The sequence below is a fragment of the Taurulus bubalis genome, assembly GCF_910589615.1.
Source record: "Taurulus bubalis genome assembly, chromosome: 9".
NCBI classification, from domain to species: domain Eukaryota; kingdom Metazoa; phylum Chordata; class Actinopteri; order Perciformes; family Cottidae; genus Taurulus; species Taurulus bubalis.
Genome location: NC_136597.1, coordinates 8,843,977 through 8,862,533, shown reverse-complemented (window position 1 = coordinate 8,862,533; position 18,557 = coordinate 8,843,977). Strand labels below are relative to the sequence as shown.

Sequence of the window (18,557 nt, the reverse complement as noted above, 5' to 3'; positions counted from 1 at the left end):
TGATACTTCTTTGTACTATTTCTAGAAAAAAGAAAAACTGGTAGCACTTTATAATAACTACACACTTTTTAGCATTAGTAAAGCATGAATAAACACTGCATTCATCATTTATAAAGCATTATTCCAACATGAATACTCATTAGTAACTCATTCATAAACACAGTTATAAATGTTTCATTCTTGATTAATAAGCTTGGGTTTCATACTTTATAAATGATGAATTTCCCATTTGTAAATGAAGTATTCAGGACTTATAGACGATTAATAAGATCATTTGTAAAGTGTTAGTAAATGATAAAACAATGCTGCAATTCATGATGAATTCAGGTAGTTAACAGTTACTACTCGTTAATTCAGTAGTTACTAACCATTAAGAAGCATGTTCTGTGACTTAATCTAAAGTGTAGACTATTTATGCCTACAAAGCATTAACAAATGATTAATGATTAATTCAGTAGTTACTACTGGTTAGTTAAGTATTAGTTAAGTATGTTATGTAACTGAGACTTCTGCTAGCTTTGAGTCACTGCTTAAGCAGCGGCTCAAAGCTAGCAGAAGTCTCATTTATCTTCTCAACAGAAAAGGGAAATGGACACAACACAAAGTGATAAAGAACAGTAATATGATGGTGTTGGGGGGACATGCCTGTCAGTAGCACGAGTATTCCATAGTTTGTTGGCACATAGCTACATATTATTGATTCTGCTAGCTATGGCTAGCTCACTAGCCCGTTAGCTCGCTAGCTAGCAAGCTCGCCACTGGTCCAGAGATAGGCACCGGCACGCGCCACCTCAGTTTACGCGAGGACCCGGTCTAGGGGGAGGACCCGGTGTGTCCCACCACGGTGCCCGATCAGAAAGTCTCAGTCCCATCACCTGGCCGGAGTTATTTCTGACCGGGCAGCGTGGTGGGACACACCGGGTCCTTGCGTAAACACGTGTTCCACGTTGATGAAGTGTCACCACCTCCGTAAATCCGTGCCAGACAGTTGATTTTAGCTGATGCACAGTAGCACAAGTGGTGGCATATTTCTCAGTTTGCTGGTACAAATGATTGATTAGGAGTATCGGTATCACCTGGATTGGTCTACTTGCAACTGAAGTGGCACGTGTTGGTGCCTATCTCTGGACCAGTGACGAGCTTGCTAGCTTGCTAGCTAGCGAGCTAACGGGCTAGCGAGCTAGCTATAGCTAGCATAATCAATAATATGTAGCTATGTACCAACAAACTATGGAATACTCCTGCTACTGACGGACATGGCCCCCCAGCACCATCATATTAATGTTCTATATCACTTTGTGTTGTGTCCATTTCCCTTTTCTGTTGAAAAGATAACTGAGACTTCTGCTAGCTTTGAGCCATTGGGCTCAAAGCTAGCAGAAGTCTCAGTTACAGAACATACTTAACTAACCAGTAGTAACTACTGAACTAATCATTTTGTAATGCTTTGTAAGGCATAAATAGTCTACACTTTATATTAGGTCACAGAACATGCTTAACTAATACTTAACGAACGGTTAGTAATTCCTGAATTAACGAGTAGTAACTACCTGAATTCATCATGAATTGCAGCATTGTTTTTTATCATTACAAATGATCTTATTAATCATCTATAACTCCTGAATACTTCATTTACAAATGGGGAATTCATCATTTCTAAAGTATGAAACCCAAGCTTATTAATCATTTATAACTGTGTTTATGAATGAGTTATAATGAGTATTTGAGTATAATGAGTATGTTGGAATAATGCTTTATAAAAGATGAATTCAGTGTTTATTCATGCTTTACTAATGCTAAAAAGTGTGTAGTTATTATAAAGTGCTACCGAAAAACTGCTTTTTTTTGCTTGTTGCAGACTTGAAATCGCGCAGAAACTTGAGCTTCTCTGAGGACTCGGACCTGTCCTGTGATGACGTTCTGGAGAGGTCCTCCCAGAAGTCAAAGGCAGATGTGAGTAATAACAGACGCAGTAAAACATGTTGCGTTGTGACCGTGAGGTATCGAGACGCGCATCGCCTCGCCAAGCCAGCCTGAGCTCATTTTAGTCTGTAAAACATCTGCTGACAATCAGTGGAGACCAGCTGCTCAGAGCCAGTCAGCAGACTCCAGGCAGCGGCCTGAACCAGGACGTGATTCACCACCACCTCTCGACGATTCTGAGCAATTTGTTTCACGCTCTGGTTCTCGTTGTTGTAAATATCCAAACCGTAATGAATGAAACGACAATGTGTGGCTTAGCGAGGATAGACGTCACATCTTTTGCATCCTTTCCTGTTTGACTTCCTTTGAAAAGCGTTTTCTTTCAATGATTTCTTCCCCCTGCCAGCAGCTCTTGGACATCTTTGACCTGGTATCAGACATACAGAAGGAAGCGATTAAGGAGGAGAAACTGGAGAAGGAAAGAAGGAGGGAGTTAAAGGAGAGGAAGAGGGTGACAGAGAGTCATAATAAAAGAGAGCGGGAAAAAGAGGTTGATCAAGAAAAGGAGAAAGACAATGAGGAGGTATTGTGCACAAAGGGGTTAAATGATTTAGAATTTCATCTCAACATAATTTTGGCAAATATATATATTATGTTTTTCAATGTTAAGTACACAAAGCTTGCATCTGGCTTTAAAACCGACCTCAAATGAATATGCAATACTTTATACATCCTTTTATTTTTTTTAAGTAGTGTTTGAATAGAGAGTTTAAATTCTTGCCCCCAGGTAATCTCAGAAGAAAAGATGATATAAAACACAGCACCTCAACAGGACATGTTAACATCATCATGATAGCAAAATTACTAAATGAGGGAATTATTCAAAAGACTGGATTCATTAAATATGCAGATGGCATATTAGGACTATGCAGAAAATTCATCGCAGAATATCCACATTTCTATCGTGATTTCTTTTATTTGAACTCATTTGCATTTATTATGTTCGACTGAAATTCAAAATGATTGTTTCCACTGTGTGTGCGTGTGCGTGTGTGTGTGTGTGTGTGTGTGTGTGTCTGGTGGTTTAGATGGGTACGGTCGAGTTAAGGGCCAGAGGCATGAATTCATCAACCATTGCAAACACATTTAAGTTTTCGTCATTTTTACCATGCATATGAAGAATCCACATTTAGTTATTTTTCAATAACGTTGATCTGAATTTGGACCTTACACAGCTCCACTAGCAGGGTGTTAAAGCTGTTTCATGCCTGCCAGGCCGTGCGTAATTCAATTAGCGCCCACAGGAATTAAGTAGACGAGTCTCTAGTGACTGTTGTGGTGTTCATAGTTCATAGTTCAGTGTATTAGATATACTGTTGAGATATTATTCTAGTCTTAAAACAACAGACCTGTCTATCTGCTTTATAGTAAAAAAATCCTTGGTGTTAGAATCAGAAAAATCAGTTCTCTTACAATATGTTTTATAAGTGATGTTTTGTTCGACTCATTTCTGATTCACATAGATGTATAAAATGTCGCTGCACATTGCCTTTTGTTTTGTTGGTGTGGGATATTAACATCGGCTGTTTTGATTGTACAAGCTAAATTATTCAATTTGTTTGTTTGTTTTTAATTTGACCAATTTAACATAATCATTAACCCATTTTAATCATCATCGTTTCCTCCCTTTTTGTTTTGTCTTCCCCAAGTCTGTTTATGTCCCTCACGCACTGGCGTTCAAGAGATCGTACGCCACAAAGGTAGTATTACAAATGTTCCCATTGATAACCCCTCCCCCAGCGCATGTGTCAGTTTCCTGTCGTAACGCCTCATGTGCATCTGGCCTATAACTAACCGTCCTCTCTGTATGCATGTGGCAGTCAGACCGCAGCGCCCACTCACTCGCTGCTGGACATCCACTCTGTTAAAACACCACTTTTCCAAAAGCGCTCAGTTGTTTTTCCTGGTCACAGTGATACCTCTTCATCTCTTGATATCAGGGGCTGTTCCTGTCTGACTGGTGTGATATTAACCTGCCTATCTGTCACTGCACTGCTGTTTTTACTCCAGTCTGGATGCAGGAAAAACTTTTGACGGTTTCCTCCGGTGCTGTCCTCTCTTTTCTCTCGATTCATGCCAGCTTTTTATGTCCTCACAAGTCAGTTAATGACTTATTCACATACTGTATCGCCTATTATTGCAGAAGATTTCATAATGCGAAGGATTGTAAGTGTGTGAGCTGCAGTGAAGCTGATGTAAATGTGTCACATTGGGTTCTCGATTGTTATATGTTTCCATACCTTTTTGCAATTAGTAGGACTAGAAAAGCCTTTAGAGAATATGTAGATAGACACTGTGGAGTGAAGTTTTAAAAATCAAAAGCTAGATGTTATTGTGCTAGTCTACAGGATGTAATCCCTCCTCCACTCTTGTTCAGTGTTTCCTGAAGGGCCAGGGTCCCATGGAATCAACTCCACATATCAGTAGCTTGTGAGTGAGACTTCTCTGACCCCATGTTTTTGTTTTGTTTTATTATTGCACCAGAAAACCTACACAGAGGAAGAGCTGAATGCCAAGCTGACACGAAAGGTCCAGAAAGCTGCCCGACGGCAAGCCAAGCAGGAGGAACTCAAGAGGCTGCACCGAGCCCAGGTAACCGCCCCTTTGGGGGCTTTTCCTCCGAAACCGCTGTGAGGTGGCCCTCCGTCAGGGAAATGTCTCGGCACGTTCTCCTCTGGATGAATAATACATTTGATGATCCTCTAAGTCAGTGGTTCTCAACCTTTTATCAGTGATGTACCCCTGTGAAATATCTTTTCAGCCAAGTGGCCCCTAACCAGCGCAAAGCATTTAAATTGAAAAAAAGATGTAATACACAGTGCTGTGCCATCAGTATCTGATTTAATGTAGAATATATACATTTCAGTTCATGAATTTACACATCCCATCAGGTTTAACTGTACTTTTTTATTTAGTGCCGGCTAACATGCTTAAAGATGACGTGAAGATGGCCGACAGTATACCTGAATGTTAACGTTGTCATTGTGAGGTGTTAGCATGCTGACATGTGAGCTCAGCTTCTAGCGTCACTGATTCAGCGCTCACAGAGCTGCAGGCTGCGGGTCTTCTGATGCCATGTTCAGAGTAGGCTTGATCCACTCTTCTGTGTCAGTTTACCCGCCGTGGCGTTTGTGTGCCGACTAGCTCCCTTTTAAACAGTTTCACCAAACCATTATTCATGTCATTCGTGTCAAACCATTTAAAAATGGGTTAAGTTTATGGATGTAATTTAGTGGCATGCTGGAAATAGGATGCAAAGGGTTTGTTTTCACTGTTACGCAGTGTTGTCCTCTGTTCTTTTTTTTTTATTTTTTATGTACCATATCGTCACACTTATGTGACTCAACCAGGATTGGAAATTAACTTATTTTTGTCCCACTGCCTCTCAATAGATCACCATTGTTTCTTTGGCTGGTGGGTGATGCACATCCAGCAGCCACTTGCATATTGTACCAGCGTCTGGTTGGTAGCGGGTGCTTACTGCCAACGCTGTTTTGGATTGCGGCCAAATTCATACTTTGGTTCGGAGGTTCACTGCAATTGATGTTAAAACTCTGCAGTCGGGCTTCCAGTCCACCGACGCAGCACTAAGCTACAGCTGAAGTCTCTGCTCCTGGAGCTGTGGGTAGCTGGCCTAAGTCCTGCTTCCTTTTAGTGGCTAATGGCAGAACCCCAACCACACGACTTGTTCAGCTCCTCTTGCTGCGTGGCACTGATAAAGTTCAGCACTGACAGGGGAAGTTAGAGTCTGAGGGGGAAATAACCTTTTGGATTACGTTTCTGCTCATTTTGTACATCTCTCATTCTGCCCCCATGCATCACTGTACCCACATCGAACCATTCAATCATTTATCAAGTCATACTCAGTTATAACAATGAATTATATTCAGTTTGGATATCTCTCGTTCTACGCCGTACATCACTGTACCCACATTGAACCATTTCATAATTTATCAAGTCAATTATGTTCACCTCAAATATCATTCAATTGGACCAAATCCCATGGACACAAAATGTAATCCTCCTTGTCACCAAAAGGGGTGTGGAGCTATTTTTTACCAATCGGGTATTTAAAGACATGCAAACCTTATTTGAACTAGTTTGAGCTATTTTTACATGGGTCACTCGACGATATCATCTGTAGCCCACAGAGTTGTTTAGGGCAGCCCAAAGCATTGACTTAATGCAATAGTTCAACATTCTAGTTACTGAAGTATAATGGAAAAATGTAATATGAAAGTGTAAATATGTCTTAAAGATTGATATTTGTTCACCTTTGTCTCACTGCATTAATAGTTAAGAAGTAGGTTTCAGTAGAAGTGGTGGTAGTGGTTGAGCTGCCTCTGTGGCGTCAGAGCCCTGAACACGAGATCAGACTCTAAGACGTCCTCAGAGGCTGCATCACCGCCATTTACTGCCAATCACAAGAGAGAGCGTGGGGTGGGCCAAAGAGGGGAGAACTATGAAATATCAATCATTTTCTGATCAAATCTGTCAAATAAGTGCCCATCACAACAGGCTGATGTGCTTGTAGACTTTAATTAGCCGTGCTCCTTGGTTTGTTTATTTTTAATGAGGGTAAAGCGTTGCATTAGTAAACTGTTAAAGGTAACCTCTGCAGCAGCCTCCCTGAGAAACTCGTGGCACACGTGAGTCTTTGCAGCCGCGCGAGATAACGCTGATTGTTTGTAATGTGCCGTGTTCATGCATTTCATTCATGACGCGGCTCTCTTGTCCGTTCAGATCATCCAGAGACAGCTGGAGCAGGTGGAGGAGAAGCAGAGGCAGCTGGAGGAGAGGGGCGTAGCTGTGGAGAAGGCCTTGAGAGGAGAAGCAGGTAACAAAGCATTACGGCCTACACCTGCTCTGCATGGGAGCTGTCTCCAGATAACTTCTGTTATGATTTGATGGCCATTAAAAATATTTTTTTATTGAAAATGAACTTTCCTTTTAAACCTTCATTCATTATTTTAAGTCAATCCCATGTGGTGAGCTGTACCAGCACTGCTACTGCAGGTGGACAAATCACCCACGTTTAGTGACCCAAAGGGTGTAGTAAGTCTCATAACGCATAGAACAATTTTCATATTAACATTTTACAAGTGATTTACTGTATCTGTTGCAATTTAAATCTTGTTTTTGTGTCAGCGCTGGCTCCGTGAGACCATGTTTAACTTTGCACGATACGAGTTCAGCCTTTTCTAGAGCTCCAAAGGGAATAATAATAATATCAATGATTAGGATGATGTAACCAAGAAACTGCATTAACTCAGAAAAGCTGTCCCTCTGCGGTCATTTGAAATCACAATTTCTGCCTCCGCACTGAAGCAGATATTGCAGCGCGTAGATTTGTGCGGAGCAGAAAGACATTTGTTTCTCCCAAGTAAGACGCCTAAATTGGTCCGGACAAGAGACTATCGCAGACAATATATATCTGAGGTGAAGAATGCATTATGTGTTAGAGGGTCGCACAGTTCATTATTTGGTACAGTTTTCTATGAGTGTGAAGCATGAATAGTGCTCGGTAGTAATAACATAATTTACTTCATGTCAGTTTTGTATGCGAGAAAAGCACTAAGGTTTTCCTTTATAGCGCCGACAGTGTATTCCATCCTAATTTACTTCATGGTGATGTTACAAAAGCTTCTATCATGCTAATGCAGCACGCAACGTGAGCATTTCTTTAAATTCGGCCAATTTTTTCCCTCCGACCAAATGACTCTTTACTTTTCCATCAGCTGTGTCTCAAGCCAATTGTTTGAGTCTGTTTTAACTTGTGTACTACTCTACTCTCTTAAAGGATTGTATAAAGGTACTTATACGTTACCCAAACAGCACAAAAGAAGATCAGGTATTAGATTTACTGTAGTTTCCTTTTGATTTATTTTTTCCTAATGACATGTGACACTGTTATGTAGGCTCCATCTGTGGTGACACACTGCAACATGTCTCCATCTCTGAACATGTTGGTCTTTGTCCGTTCATAACTTGTCCGCCATCTTCAGTCCGAGCTGCATGCGATAAGCAGAATGTGTGTCCCGGCATAGATTTGTGTTTGCTCATCCTGGATGTGTTTTGTCTCCTTCACCGCCTCTCAATGAGGAGAGTTTCTGTACTCTGGTCAAGACTCAGATCACGTGACATTTGATAAACACAATCCGAGTGAGAGAAACCAAACATTAATTGGTTTTCAGGCTGACAACTTCTTTAGCACAATATTTTCTGCAAACCTTTGCTGTGGCTGGTTTTTGAAACATCTATGATGTGCTTTTTTTATTTGTATTATTTGGTGAGTAACAGCAATCCAGAGTTGTTTGTGACTTTGTCTGTTGCATCTCACTTAACAATCAGCTGCTCTTTCAGTCTGAAAGGATTAAGTATTAAATCATTGAATTATTGCTATCAAACATTTGTGCACACGGATTGGATCGCACGTAACTGGAGAAATGAAAGCTTCTCTCGCTGTTTGCACTAACTGCAACTTTGTCAAATTAAATGCACACGATACAAAAATAATAATTTCCTCAACTCATTACAAGAGGCTTTGTGTGACATTAAGCAGACTGAGCCAGTAAACAGCAACGCGGCAGCAAATCTATGTTTCAGCCTCTTATTATTAAAAAAGAAAAGAAAAGGCCATATATTAGTATTGCTCAGCCTGTGGTGAGTACCGATGGACTCTCTTTGTTCTGAGTGTTGCTGCAGCGTGTGTGTGTGTGTGTGTGTGTGTGTGTGTGTGTGTGTGTGTGTGTGTGTGTGTGTGTGTGTGTGTGTGTGTGTGTGTGTGTGTGTGTGTGTGTGTGTGTGTGTGTGTGTGTGTCTGAGAACTATTTGCAAGAACATGCATGACTTGCTGTTGACGGAGAATTCTGTGATTGTGTGCCCAGTTTGGGGCGGTATGAAATAACTCCTATCTCTAATATATCCCTGTCATTGTAGACTATTGGGGAGATTCTAATTACAGTGAAATCCTGGACTTGCATCTGGGCGGTATGTATTTCAAATCTGTCGCTTTAAACTAACCTATTGGCTAACCTATCTGTCCTCCTACCCCCCCCCCCTTTTTGTTTTGTTGTACTACTTGAGCTTCGTACCCCTCATATCTACCCTGATTGGCTGGCAGGCTTTTAGCCTCATTGCAATACTCTCTGCTCTTATAACCTCCCCTCCTTCCTCCACCCGCTCTGAGTATACATCAAACAAAGATCAGACACTTATATTCTATAACCTGTCCCATACTAATCTGCTGGCATGGCTCTTAGCTTCCCCTCAGTGCTGCTGAACTTCTATCCTGTAGTCTCAGCAAATGTCTTCCTTACTTTCTCATACCTGCTCAGTTGCATAACTCCGTGTGTGTGTGTGTGTGTGTGTGTGTGTGTGTGTGTGTGTGTGTGTGTGTGCTAATAGACAATGTTCAACCCTTGACCCTTAGCTGCTATGGGTCAATAACACCGTGTCTGGGAGTGACGTCTCGTGGTATCTGTTGTTTTCTTGACTAGACCGTGGCCTTGTTTGAATCTGAGTACAATGCATTTTTTTTCCTCCACGTGTGTCCAGCAAAGTCAGCAGGCTTTGTTTGTTCAGTTATTCTGTTTCAGTGGAGTGACCCAGTAAGAGTGGAAAAAAAGGGAAAGTGCATTTCCACATATTTCAGCAAGGCCTGTGCTTCTCTGTTGGGTTTGTCCTGCTGGTTGTTGTCACTAAACTAGACAGGAGATGGCGTGGAGAAATGTACACAAAAAGGAGTTTTCCAACCTAACTGGTTGACCAGGGTTCTAACAGGGGCTTGACGTTTCTGAGCTCAAATCCAATTTTTGGTGGTTGATAGAGGTGAATAATTCAATGACGAATGTGTGACGACTAACAATTTATTTTGTGTCTCACTTTGAGTCTTGAACAGAAAACGGTGTGTTTGTGGTGTTCTGAATGCGTTACGGGGGAAGATGCGTCTTTTGGGCTCTTTTCACTACTTAGTTAGTACATCCTTGATTTCTTTCCTTGCCTCCTCTCCTCTTGCATCTCAAGTAGGAGGGACTAAGATATGAGGGAAGGAGGCAAGGAAGAGACATGAGGTGAGGAGTCGAGGCAATAAGCGTTGGAACAAAATGAAACATTCGTTCTTCCATGTCGTCATTTTAAAGCAAGATCATTTACGTCGCGTGGCACGGCAGCTCTTTGCTTTGAAACGCCTCTTTTAGACGTTGTTTAGACCTTGCTCTCCTCTACTGAAGATGCATTTGAGCAATCTCAGGGCATCAAAATGATGCGCTGAGATTGCTTTCCGGGTCAAGGCAAGAGGATTAAGGACAGAGGAAGCAAGGAGGCACGAATAGAGAAATGAGAAGAGCAGTTCCACTTGTTTCATCACAAGTTGGGGAATTGTAGACTTTTTAAATGAATAATGAATCTGATATATACTTTTATTCATTTTACTTTAATGATTATACAATTATGGATTTATTGAGTCAAGTTCCAACGAATCATTTCGTTTATGGCTTTTGGTGGCGCCATAAAGAATTATTAGGACTCTTTTCTCTGTGACAGTCCCTTTCAGTAATTATCTGGCATCTCACTCTCCTTCCTCCTTTACCCACCAGCCTGAGAACATTGTGTTGGCCTCCTATTTGTGTCATGTGGTACAAGCCCTTATACGTGTGTGACTATCAAAGCTCTGCTTCCTCCAGTTCTCTTCACGTTTTCCCTGAATCTTCTTCATTTTACACTTGTTTTATAGTCTCTATTTGGGGCGTTTAAAAAGGAGAAAATGTGTTTAATGGGTCCATATAAGGATTTTCACTTCAATAGTAGCTACACTTTAGAAGTCGCCACACTAGCAACTAATTGGTCCGAACATGTTTGAGTAGTTTACAAGAAGCGGCTGAAACATCCTTAAAGAAAAAGCAATTATCTGTGTCTGTGAAGGAGATGTATATCTCCTGGTGATCCACAATGGCTTCAATAAATGGGATTGAATCATCTTGTGTATAAACACTGGCCACATGCCGAGGCTCTTCCCGTTTCATAATCGACACAGGGTGCTGTTGCAGATTACCTGAAGAACTATGAAAGCTTAAACAGGGGATTCGTTCTTTCCCTTTCCGTGCACCAAGTGTTCTGTCTTCTCTTGTTTCCTATTGTCACCCCTTTTTTCATCCTCACACCACCCAGCGGATCTCTCCCACCTCCTCTCTGTAGGTGATTTGTCTTCTCTCCAGCACAGTGCTCCTACCCTTCTTTGATTTTCTCCTCAATTTTCTTTCTCCCTCATCACACCCCTTCTGCCTCCCCCTCCACCTACGCTCTGTACTCTTTTTCTCTCTGTAACATCTCTGCTCTCCCTCCTGCATTCTCTCTCTCTCTCTCTCTCTCTCTCTCGCCCATCTGCATCACTCCCTCATGCTCCCCCCCCCCCCCGTGTTGTGGAAGTTGAGCCCTTTGTGGTGGTGCCACGCCGACGACCTCTCTCCTTCTGCCCCTGCTGTTCCGCTGAAGGTAACGTAACCCCGCTGACGGTTGTGGCGGTTACCATGGCGACCCGAAAGGATCTCCAGAACTGGGCTACCCTGTTGAGCCCGTCCCCCCGTTATCCTCCCCGTCTCCCCGTCCCGACCTGACCCTGTTTGTTTGTGTGTGATCAGGCTCAGTAGATTTCCCCAGAACGTTTCCAAAACTCAGTGAAGTATCGAGGCATTCATGATGAGGAAATTGATTTCAAACGTTGGGAAAAAAATGCCATAAAAATGTTGCTCACTGAGTCAGAATGTTTGCCGTTAAAGTTTCTGGCCAGTTTATTATTTTACACTTGTCACATTCCCCTAACCAGATATGGAGCAGGATGGAAACGATAGCATTACAGTTCCAGCATCTCGAGTCCTGCAGTGTTGATGTTCAAGGCCTGAGGAGGTCATGTTTAGGGTCAGGTTACTTGAAATCCCAAATCCCCAAAAATGGTCAAAGACGAAGATGCACCTTTAATTGAAGGATTTTAATGTTTGAAAACAAAATTGTCATTATTGTAACCGAGACGTCTCCAAAGTAGAAATTAATAATTAGGCTAGTTTTGTGAGGGGGGCTCTCGGCTTTGATCGGGTTTTTTTATCAGCTTTAGCAACAGTTGCTGTTCAGGAGCAGGGTGTAGACTGGTCACTTGTAGCCTAGCAACTCATGACAAACCCTCCAGTTACATACTGATGTACGTTGTTGTTGTAAAACATTTAACCGTACACGCATAGTGTCTCAGAATAATAGGAAGAAAGATCATTTTCTTAAAGGCATTCACACAAAGGGGAAATTACTCTGCTGCAGTGTGTCTAATCAAGAGCATGTGGTCTGTTTTTCTGTTTCGCTCAAACTAATCGTAAGGCTGCATCGTCCTTTGTAGTATCCGTCTTTGCCGTTGTTAGACACGGCTAGCTCACGGGCGAGTTTGTGGTGCAAGGAGTGAGAAAGCTGCCTGGTGTGAGGATGTGTTATTAATATTAACGTCTGACACAAATCAAGTCCTTAAAAAATAATGGATCATCTGGTTTGTTCCAGCATCTAACACCCGGCGGTGCCAATTTTGCCCGAGCTTCTAATCGTGTTTGTGTGCGATCTGGTGTTGTGTTCCTATTTATTGTCGTCTCTGCCTCGTACCGGACGGCTCCCCCTTTGTGTTCGGAGCCTTGGGCTGAGGGGTGCTGATGGTGGAACAAGTTGAGGTAGTTCAGGAGACAAAGAATAGCATCCATTTGTTGAATAGGTTTGTAAACCCACATGCTGTATTGGTCCGTGTACGTTTTGTTCGTTTGTTTTATGGTTCATTCGAAAAAACGGAAATACCATGTTTTCTTCGTTTTCTGTTTGAAACCAAAAACGGAAAAGCACTTTTGTTTTTCCGTTTTTGTCGTCTGAATCCAAGAACGGAAAAAAGAGAGAACCAAACTCAAAATACGAGCCGCACATCCTTTTATCCATGTCAAAATAAAAGCCAGTGATAGATATTCTTATTTACAGTCTTCTAATTCTTCTTTCCAGTCTTCTATGATGCAAACACATAGCAGGGTAACATTAGAAGAACATTAATTAATCAATATAAATAAACCTGGATATGTTCGCAACAGTAGTGACTACAGGCAGTTTAATATGCATGTTTATATGTGCACAGCAAGAATCAACTTTTCAATTAATCGTTGCATTGTTTAATGCAACACAGTTCGTAATATAGTTTAATCAAAGTCATGTGTGTGTAGAGTTGTTGCTATTAGCATCATATTTATTTTTCCATCATATTGTGCTGTTTCTTGAGTGTATGAGGAGACCAGAGTTTATGGTTTCCCCTTTCTACCAGTAGATGGCAGTATTTCATGTATTTACTTGTGTCATTTTAGAACCAAACATTCCTCCATGGAAGAGTGAGCGTGTGTTGATCACGACGCAATAAATAATGACAATTAAAAAATAAAGAGACAGTTGGTTTATTCTCATTAAACACGCATATAATTTACCTACCTCGTTGATTGATTTGTCACACTTAAATCCTGCATTGAATGATACAGAAGAGGTCAAAGGGCCAAGATGAGAAGATATAATGTGTATATTATATATAATATAGATATAATGTTGGTCAAATGCTGTGGTCCAAATGCCTTTGAGATACAAAAAGTTTGACTAAATCTTACAAGAGCACAAACCAGATGCATTTTTTTCTATTTAGTTCTTTGCTACCATGTTACCTGTCTCGTGACCTCAGAGTGACCTCTGGAGCTGTAGAGGGATGCAGACCATCAGGCTGGACTTGTTTTGGGAACCAATGCATCAGATTACCAGCTCTTTAGCATGTTGGACAAACCAGCATGGCACTGTCTCGGAAACAGGAAGTTCCCAAATAAAACACTTGTGAAATAACACTGGTATGCAGAAGCCTGCTTTGGGAGGGGGGCTGTTTAAACCTGTTGAAAACTGTGACTAATCTGAGAGGAAAAAAACATATCCCTGAAATGTAGTAGAGATTGCAGTTTAATGACATTGGAATGTCATTTTTGTGGGAGGTAGGAATGTTTCTATGCGTTGTCTTTCGTGACTGAGAGACATCATCTTGAAATACAATATTAAGTTCCTCTTTTGTTGTAATTTAGATTCATTTGACCTATCATCACAAAAGGTCAAAGGTCACATTTAGCCGGAGTACAATATTTTGGCCTTATTGGGGGTTAAAATGATCAGATCCCTTCCAGGTAGCAGGTGCTTGTGATTCTATACAGGCAGTCGCCTCCTATTGATTAAAGTTAACAAAATCAAATGGACTTGTGTTGGGGCTTTATGAGTCTTTATAGAGCTAAGGAAGGTCATGAGCTACTGTTCTCAGCTAAAGATGGTCATGACCTGCTGATGTAAATGTGTTAGTGACTGACATGTAACCTGGGGAACCCAATCAGCTTTAAATGTGTACACATACAATGAATATGACTTATCTAAATGTACATGCAGAGATATAGACATATGGCTAAAAACAGGCAACAACGCCTAACAATCATTTGACGACTATAAACGATGTGAGACAACTTAGAAATGTGAGAGTAGCTGTGTTCTCCATGTTTCAGTGATACAATAACTCATATAATAGTCAACTCCTCAATCAGTGTTCACACATGACACAGAGCTAAATCCTTCTTTAGACCAAAGTGCTTCATTATGATGATGTGATTTAGTCAGAGGGGCTTAGACAATGACAGCAGAGACAGAGCAGAACAGGTTAGATGTTGATGACAATAACAGTGATGATGTAGTAATGAAGGTAAAATGTGAAGCACAGGTGGTGCTCTGACTGGGAGGTAACTGAAGAGAGGTCCACTGAAGGCTGATTTATAAGAATAAACCAACTGTCTCTTTATTTTTCAATTGTCAATATGTCGTGATCAACACATGCTCTCTCTTCCATGTAGGAATGTTTGGTTCTAAAATGACACAAATATAGCAACAACTCTACACACACAAATTACTTTGATTAAACTATATATTACGAACTGTGTTGCATTAAACAATGCAACGATTAATTGAAAAGTTGATTCTTGCTGTGTGCATATAAAGATCTATATTAAACTGCCTGTAGTCACTACTGTTGCGAACATATCCAGGTGTATTTATTTATATTGATTAATTAATGTTCTTCTAATGTTACCCTGCTATGTGTTTGCATCATAGAAGACTGTAAAGAAGAATGAGAAGACTGTAAATAAGAATATCTATCACTGGCTTTTATTTTGACATAGAAAAAAGGATGTGCAAAAAACAAAATCGGCTCGTATTTCAATTTTTTTGTTTTCTTTTTTTGTTGTTCTTGGATTCAGACGACAAAAACGAAAAAACGGAAGTGCTTTTCCATTTATGGTTTCAAACAGAAAATTACGAAACCATGGTATTTCCTTTTTTTCTGCGTGCACAGGCCTGTATTCCTCTCCAGCGGGAGCCGCTCCTCTCTCTTGCTTCACCTCTCTCTCTGTCTCTCCGACCCCGAGAACACAGCCATGCGATTTACGTGTGTGCGTCGTTTTTCCTCTTCCTTTCTTAAGAGCCTCCTCTTCCCCAGCTAAGTATGTCACGCTGCATCGAGGATTGCATTCCGGTGTTTCATTGAAACCGCTTGGCCCCACCTGCCGCAGTCAGATAAACAAAAAAAAAGGATGCATCTCCCCGGCAGTGGGCCTTTCTGAGCACGCCACACAGACCGGGCCTCTCTGTGTACAGCTGTACGGTCTGCAGCTGCTCTGCTGTCTGACTGATTGTGCCAATTCTGCAAACTGAGCAGTGCACGATGTCATTAGCGTCGAACACGCATCACCCTGAGGCAGACTTGATGGAGGAGTGTGAACTTCACTGGTTGGTCTCAATGATAAGGCATCCCATGAACACTTGACGGTATAATTGTAATATGTTAAGATAGCAGAATAATTCATGCACTTTTCTTTTTTTTCCCCCCTCCCTCAAACAATCAGCATGAATGGGATGTAAAAGGATTTACATTTTGGCTGGTGGGTCAATATGTGGGCAGGAGAGGAGGATGAATTGCTATTGGGTCCTTGGGTTTACTTCTCTGTAACGTCTTAGCTTTGGTTGGTGTGTTTGCGTGTTCTCTTACTACACACCCACTCTGGGAAAACCTCTGATGAGGAGGTAGTTGCTACGTCTGACACAAAGTCCAAACTGGGTGACAAAAAACTCTCAATCTTGCAAATACAGGTATTGTCTCTGTGCGTTGTGTGCGAGTTGCGTGTCTGCATTTATGTCTGTGTGTATTTACCAGAGTAGAAACCTGTCGCTCCACGCCATCTTCTGTGCGCCGTCCCTCCGTGTGGTGCGACTGACCGCGTCGCTGTCGAGTCCATCCTCCCACCTCACCATCCCTCAGCGAGGACATCCTGGCTTGGCTGTCATTGCATTGCCTGTGTCGGTCCTTGTTTGTGTGACATTAGTGTCGTCTCCAAGCCATCTGGCGTTCTTACTCCCACTCTGCTTCCCCTCCCCTCCCTCCAGGAATGGGCAAGAAGGACGATCCCAAACTAATGCAAGAGTGGTTCAAGCTGGTGCAGGAGAAAAACGCCCTGGTCCGCTATGAGTCAGAACTCATGATATTGTGAGTACATTTCTCGACTGTTAAAGTAATCGATGCACTGACTTGTCAAAGGGGCTGTTCATTGCCAGGTAGCAACGCTTAGCTGTGTGTTCTTGGTTGCTATGCCAACTAGTTTTAGATGCCTTGTGTGTTTTATGAGAATATAAAAACTATATTTGTTCCAGCCGACGTCATCAAAAATATTGTCTGTGCTTTATGGCAACGAAAGTGTTTTGTCTGTGCGATCAGGACCAGATAGCAAGCGTTCTCATTCTCATATCATTTAATTTATTATAAAATGATCATTTTGATTGTTCGATAGTCTCACTAAGCTATAAGCGCACTATTCATGTTAAGGGATCGCCAAAGTCATGCGGATTGATTCCTGCAAAGCAATGAACTAACCAATGAACAGTAGTGGCATCCTTAAAGATTTGATGAATTGTATGATAATGTTTATAATATTTCATCATTCAAGTTCAAGGCAATTACAACCTAAAACTAGACAGAAGGAAATAGACTGCCTAACTTTTGTAATTATTACATCATGAATTAAAAAAAAAAGGTTGACGTCGTAATCATTTTTAAAATAACTAGAAAAACAACTTCATTCCTCTGACAAGTGATTAAATCAGCCAGCGGTATCTCGTGAGCGGTTACTAAAAGCTTTTAGATTATCTAACCCTGCCAAGATAAATGAAGATGCATCCAGAAAGCATGAATGTTGAAAGCGATGATTCATCTGCGAAATCTTTCGCTCGTTCATCTTTTTTTTTTCTCCTTTCCGCCCCCAAGTGCCAGAGAGTTGGAGCTGGAGGACCGACAAAGCCGACTGCAGCAGGAACTCAGGGAGCGGATGGCTGTGGAAGGTGAATGTGGGCGCTAGTTAGCTCGCGGGCCCAGCCGCGTCAGCGCTGACATATTTCAACCTGTACGATCGGCTCCCTCTCTTTTAACCCCTCGTTTCCCCCCTCAGACAACCTGAAGACGGAGAAGGAGCTCGGTCAAGAGAAGCAGATCCTGAATGAGATGTTGGAGGTGGTGGAGCAGCGCGATGCCCTGGTGGCCCTCCTGGATGAGCAGAGGCTTCGGGAGAAGGAGGAGGACAAGGACCTGGAGGGCGTGATGCTCTCCAAAGGCTTCAACCTCAACTGGGTTTGAGAGGAGGGAAATTGTGTCTGTTTATCAAGTCCCGGGGGGGAGAAGTTGACTTGATCTGCTTCACATGGTGATCAGACTAGTCTGCTGAACACCTGCAGCAGTGAATGTGTCAAAGATTCCCCCCAAACACACACACACAACGACTGTCTCTGGCATTGACGCAGTCCGCAACGTTTACACAAAGCAGTCCCAGTTAATCACTTTGCAGTTTTGCTTTCCCTCCCTGGAGAGGCGAGTACATTCACAGCTTTATCATCCCAGCCTTGAAGTGAATCCTCTGAAACGGAGGGAGGGAGCTTTGGGACAGTGTTTAAAGACTTGTTCCATTCTCGATTATCTAAAGGGAAGAATGCAGTTTGGTCCTGCTGATGTAAAGAATTGTGTTTTTTCTGTGTGTAGTTGTGTAGAACAGTGGTTCTCAACTGGTCTGGCTGTGGGACCTCTGAATGACAAGCCGCGACCCAACTCGAGGAACATTCTCAACTGAGATGGTACAGAATATGTATGACAAAAACAAGTTTAATGATAAACCAAAACGAGCAGCTGATGGCGACGCTAGAGAGGGAACTATTCCCTTTTACACTCAATTAGCTGCATTTTAATTAAAAACCTAAAAATGCATCTTCAGGACACGCGGTATTACAACATACATAACAATTCAGAATCTTCAGCCTTTTTTAAACTGATTCAACAGCGTTCATGCACAAACATGACACAACAAAGTCCAACAGCTAAGAAGTGGCTTCAAAGACTTAAATGACGTAACTTTAACTGAGAATACACACTCACTGAATCTATGACACACACTTTACTATGGAAAAAG

General features: G+C 41.8%; 1 protein-coding gene across 1 annotated transcript in view; it reads left to right on the top strand.

Annotated features, from left to right (window-relative positions):
* mical3a (microtubule associated monooxygenase, calponin and LIM domain containing 3a) overlaps positions 1 to 18,557 on the top strand; it is a gene marked incomplete at its 5' end in the record, with an annotated part of 47,751 nt that overhangs the window by 27,392 nt on the left and 1,802 nt on the right. The window contains 11 exons of the mRNA XM_079223719.1: positions 1,859 to 1,953; positions 2,330 to 2,506; positions 3,633 to 3,683; positions 4,468 to 4,575; positions 6,727 to 6,820; positions 7,784 to 7,834; positions 8,923 to 8,973; positions 11,410 to 11,475; positions 16,495 to 16,594; positions 17,369 to 17,442; positions 17,550 to 18,557. The exon at positions 17,550 to 18,557 is cut by the window's right edge and continues 1,802 nt beyond it. Coding sequence (XP_079079845.1) covers positions 1,859 to 1,953; positions 2,330 to 2,506; positions 3,633 to 3,683; positions 4,468 to 4,575; positions 6,727 to 6,820; positions 7,784 to 7,834; positions 8,923 to 8,973; positions 11,410 to 11,475; positions 16,495 to 16,594; positions 17,369 to 17,442; positions 17,550 to 17,734 — 1,052 coding nt within the window. The 3' untranslated portion in view covers positions 17,735 to 18,557. The remainder of the gene's footprint in view (positions 1 to 1,858; positions 1,954 to 2,329; positions 2,507 to 3,632; positions 3,684 to 4,467; positions 4,576 to 6,726; positions 6,821 to 7,783; positions 7,835 to 8,922; positions 8,974 to 11,409; positions 11,476 to 16,494; positions 16,595 to 17,368; positions 17,443 to 17,549) is intronic.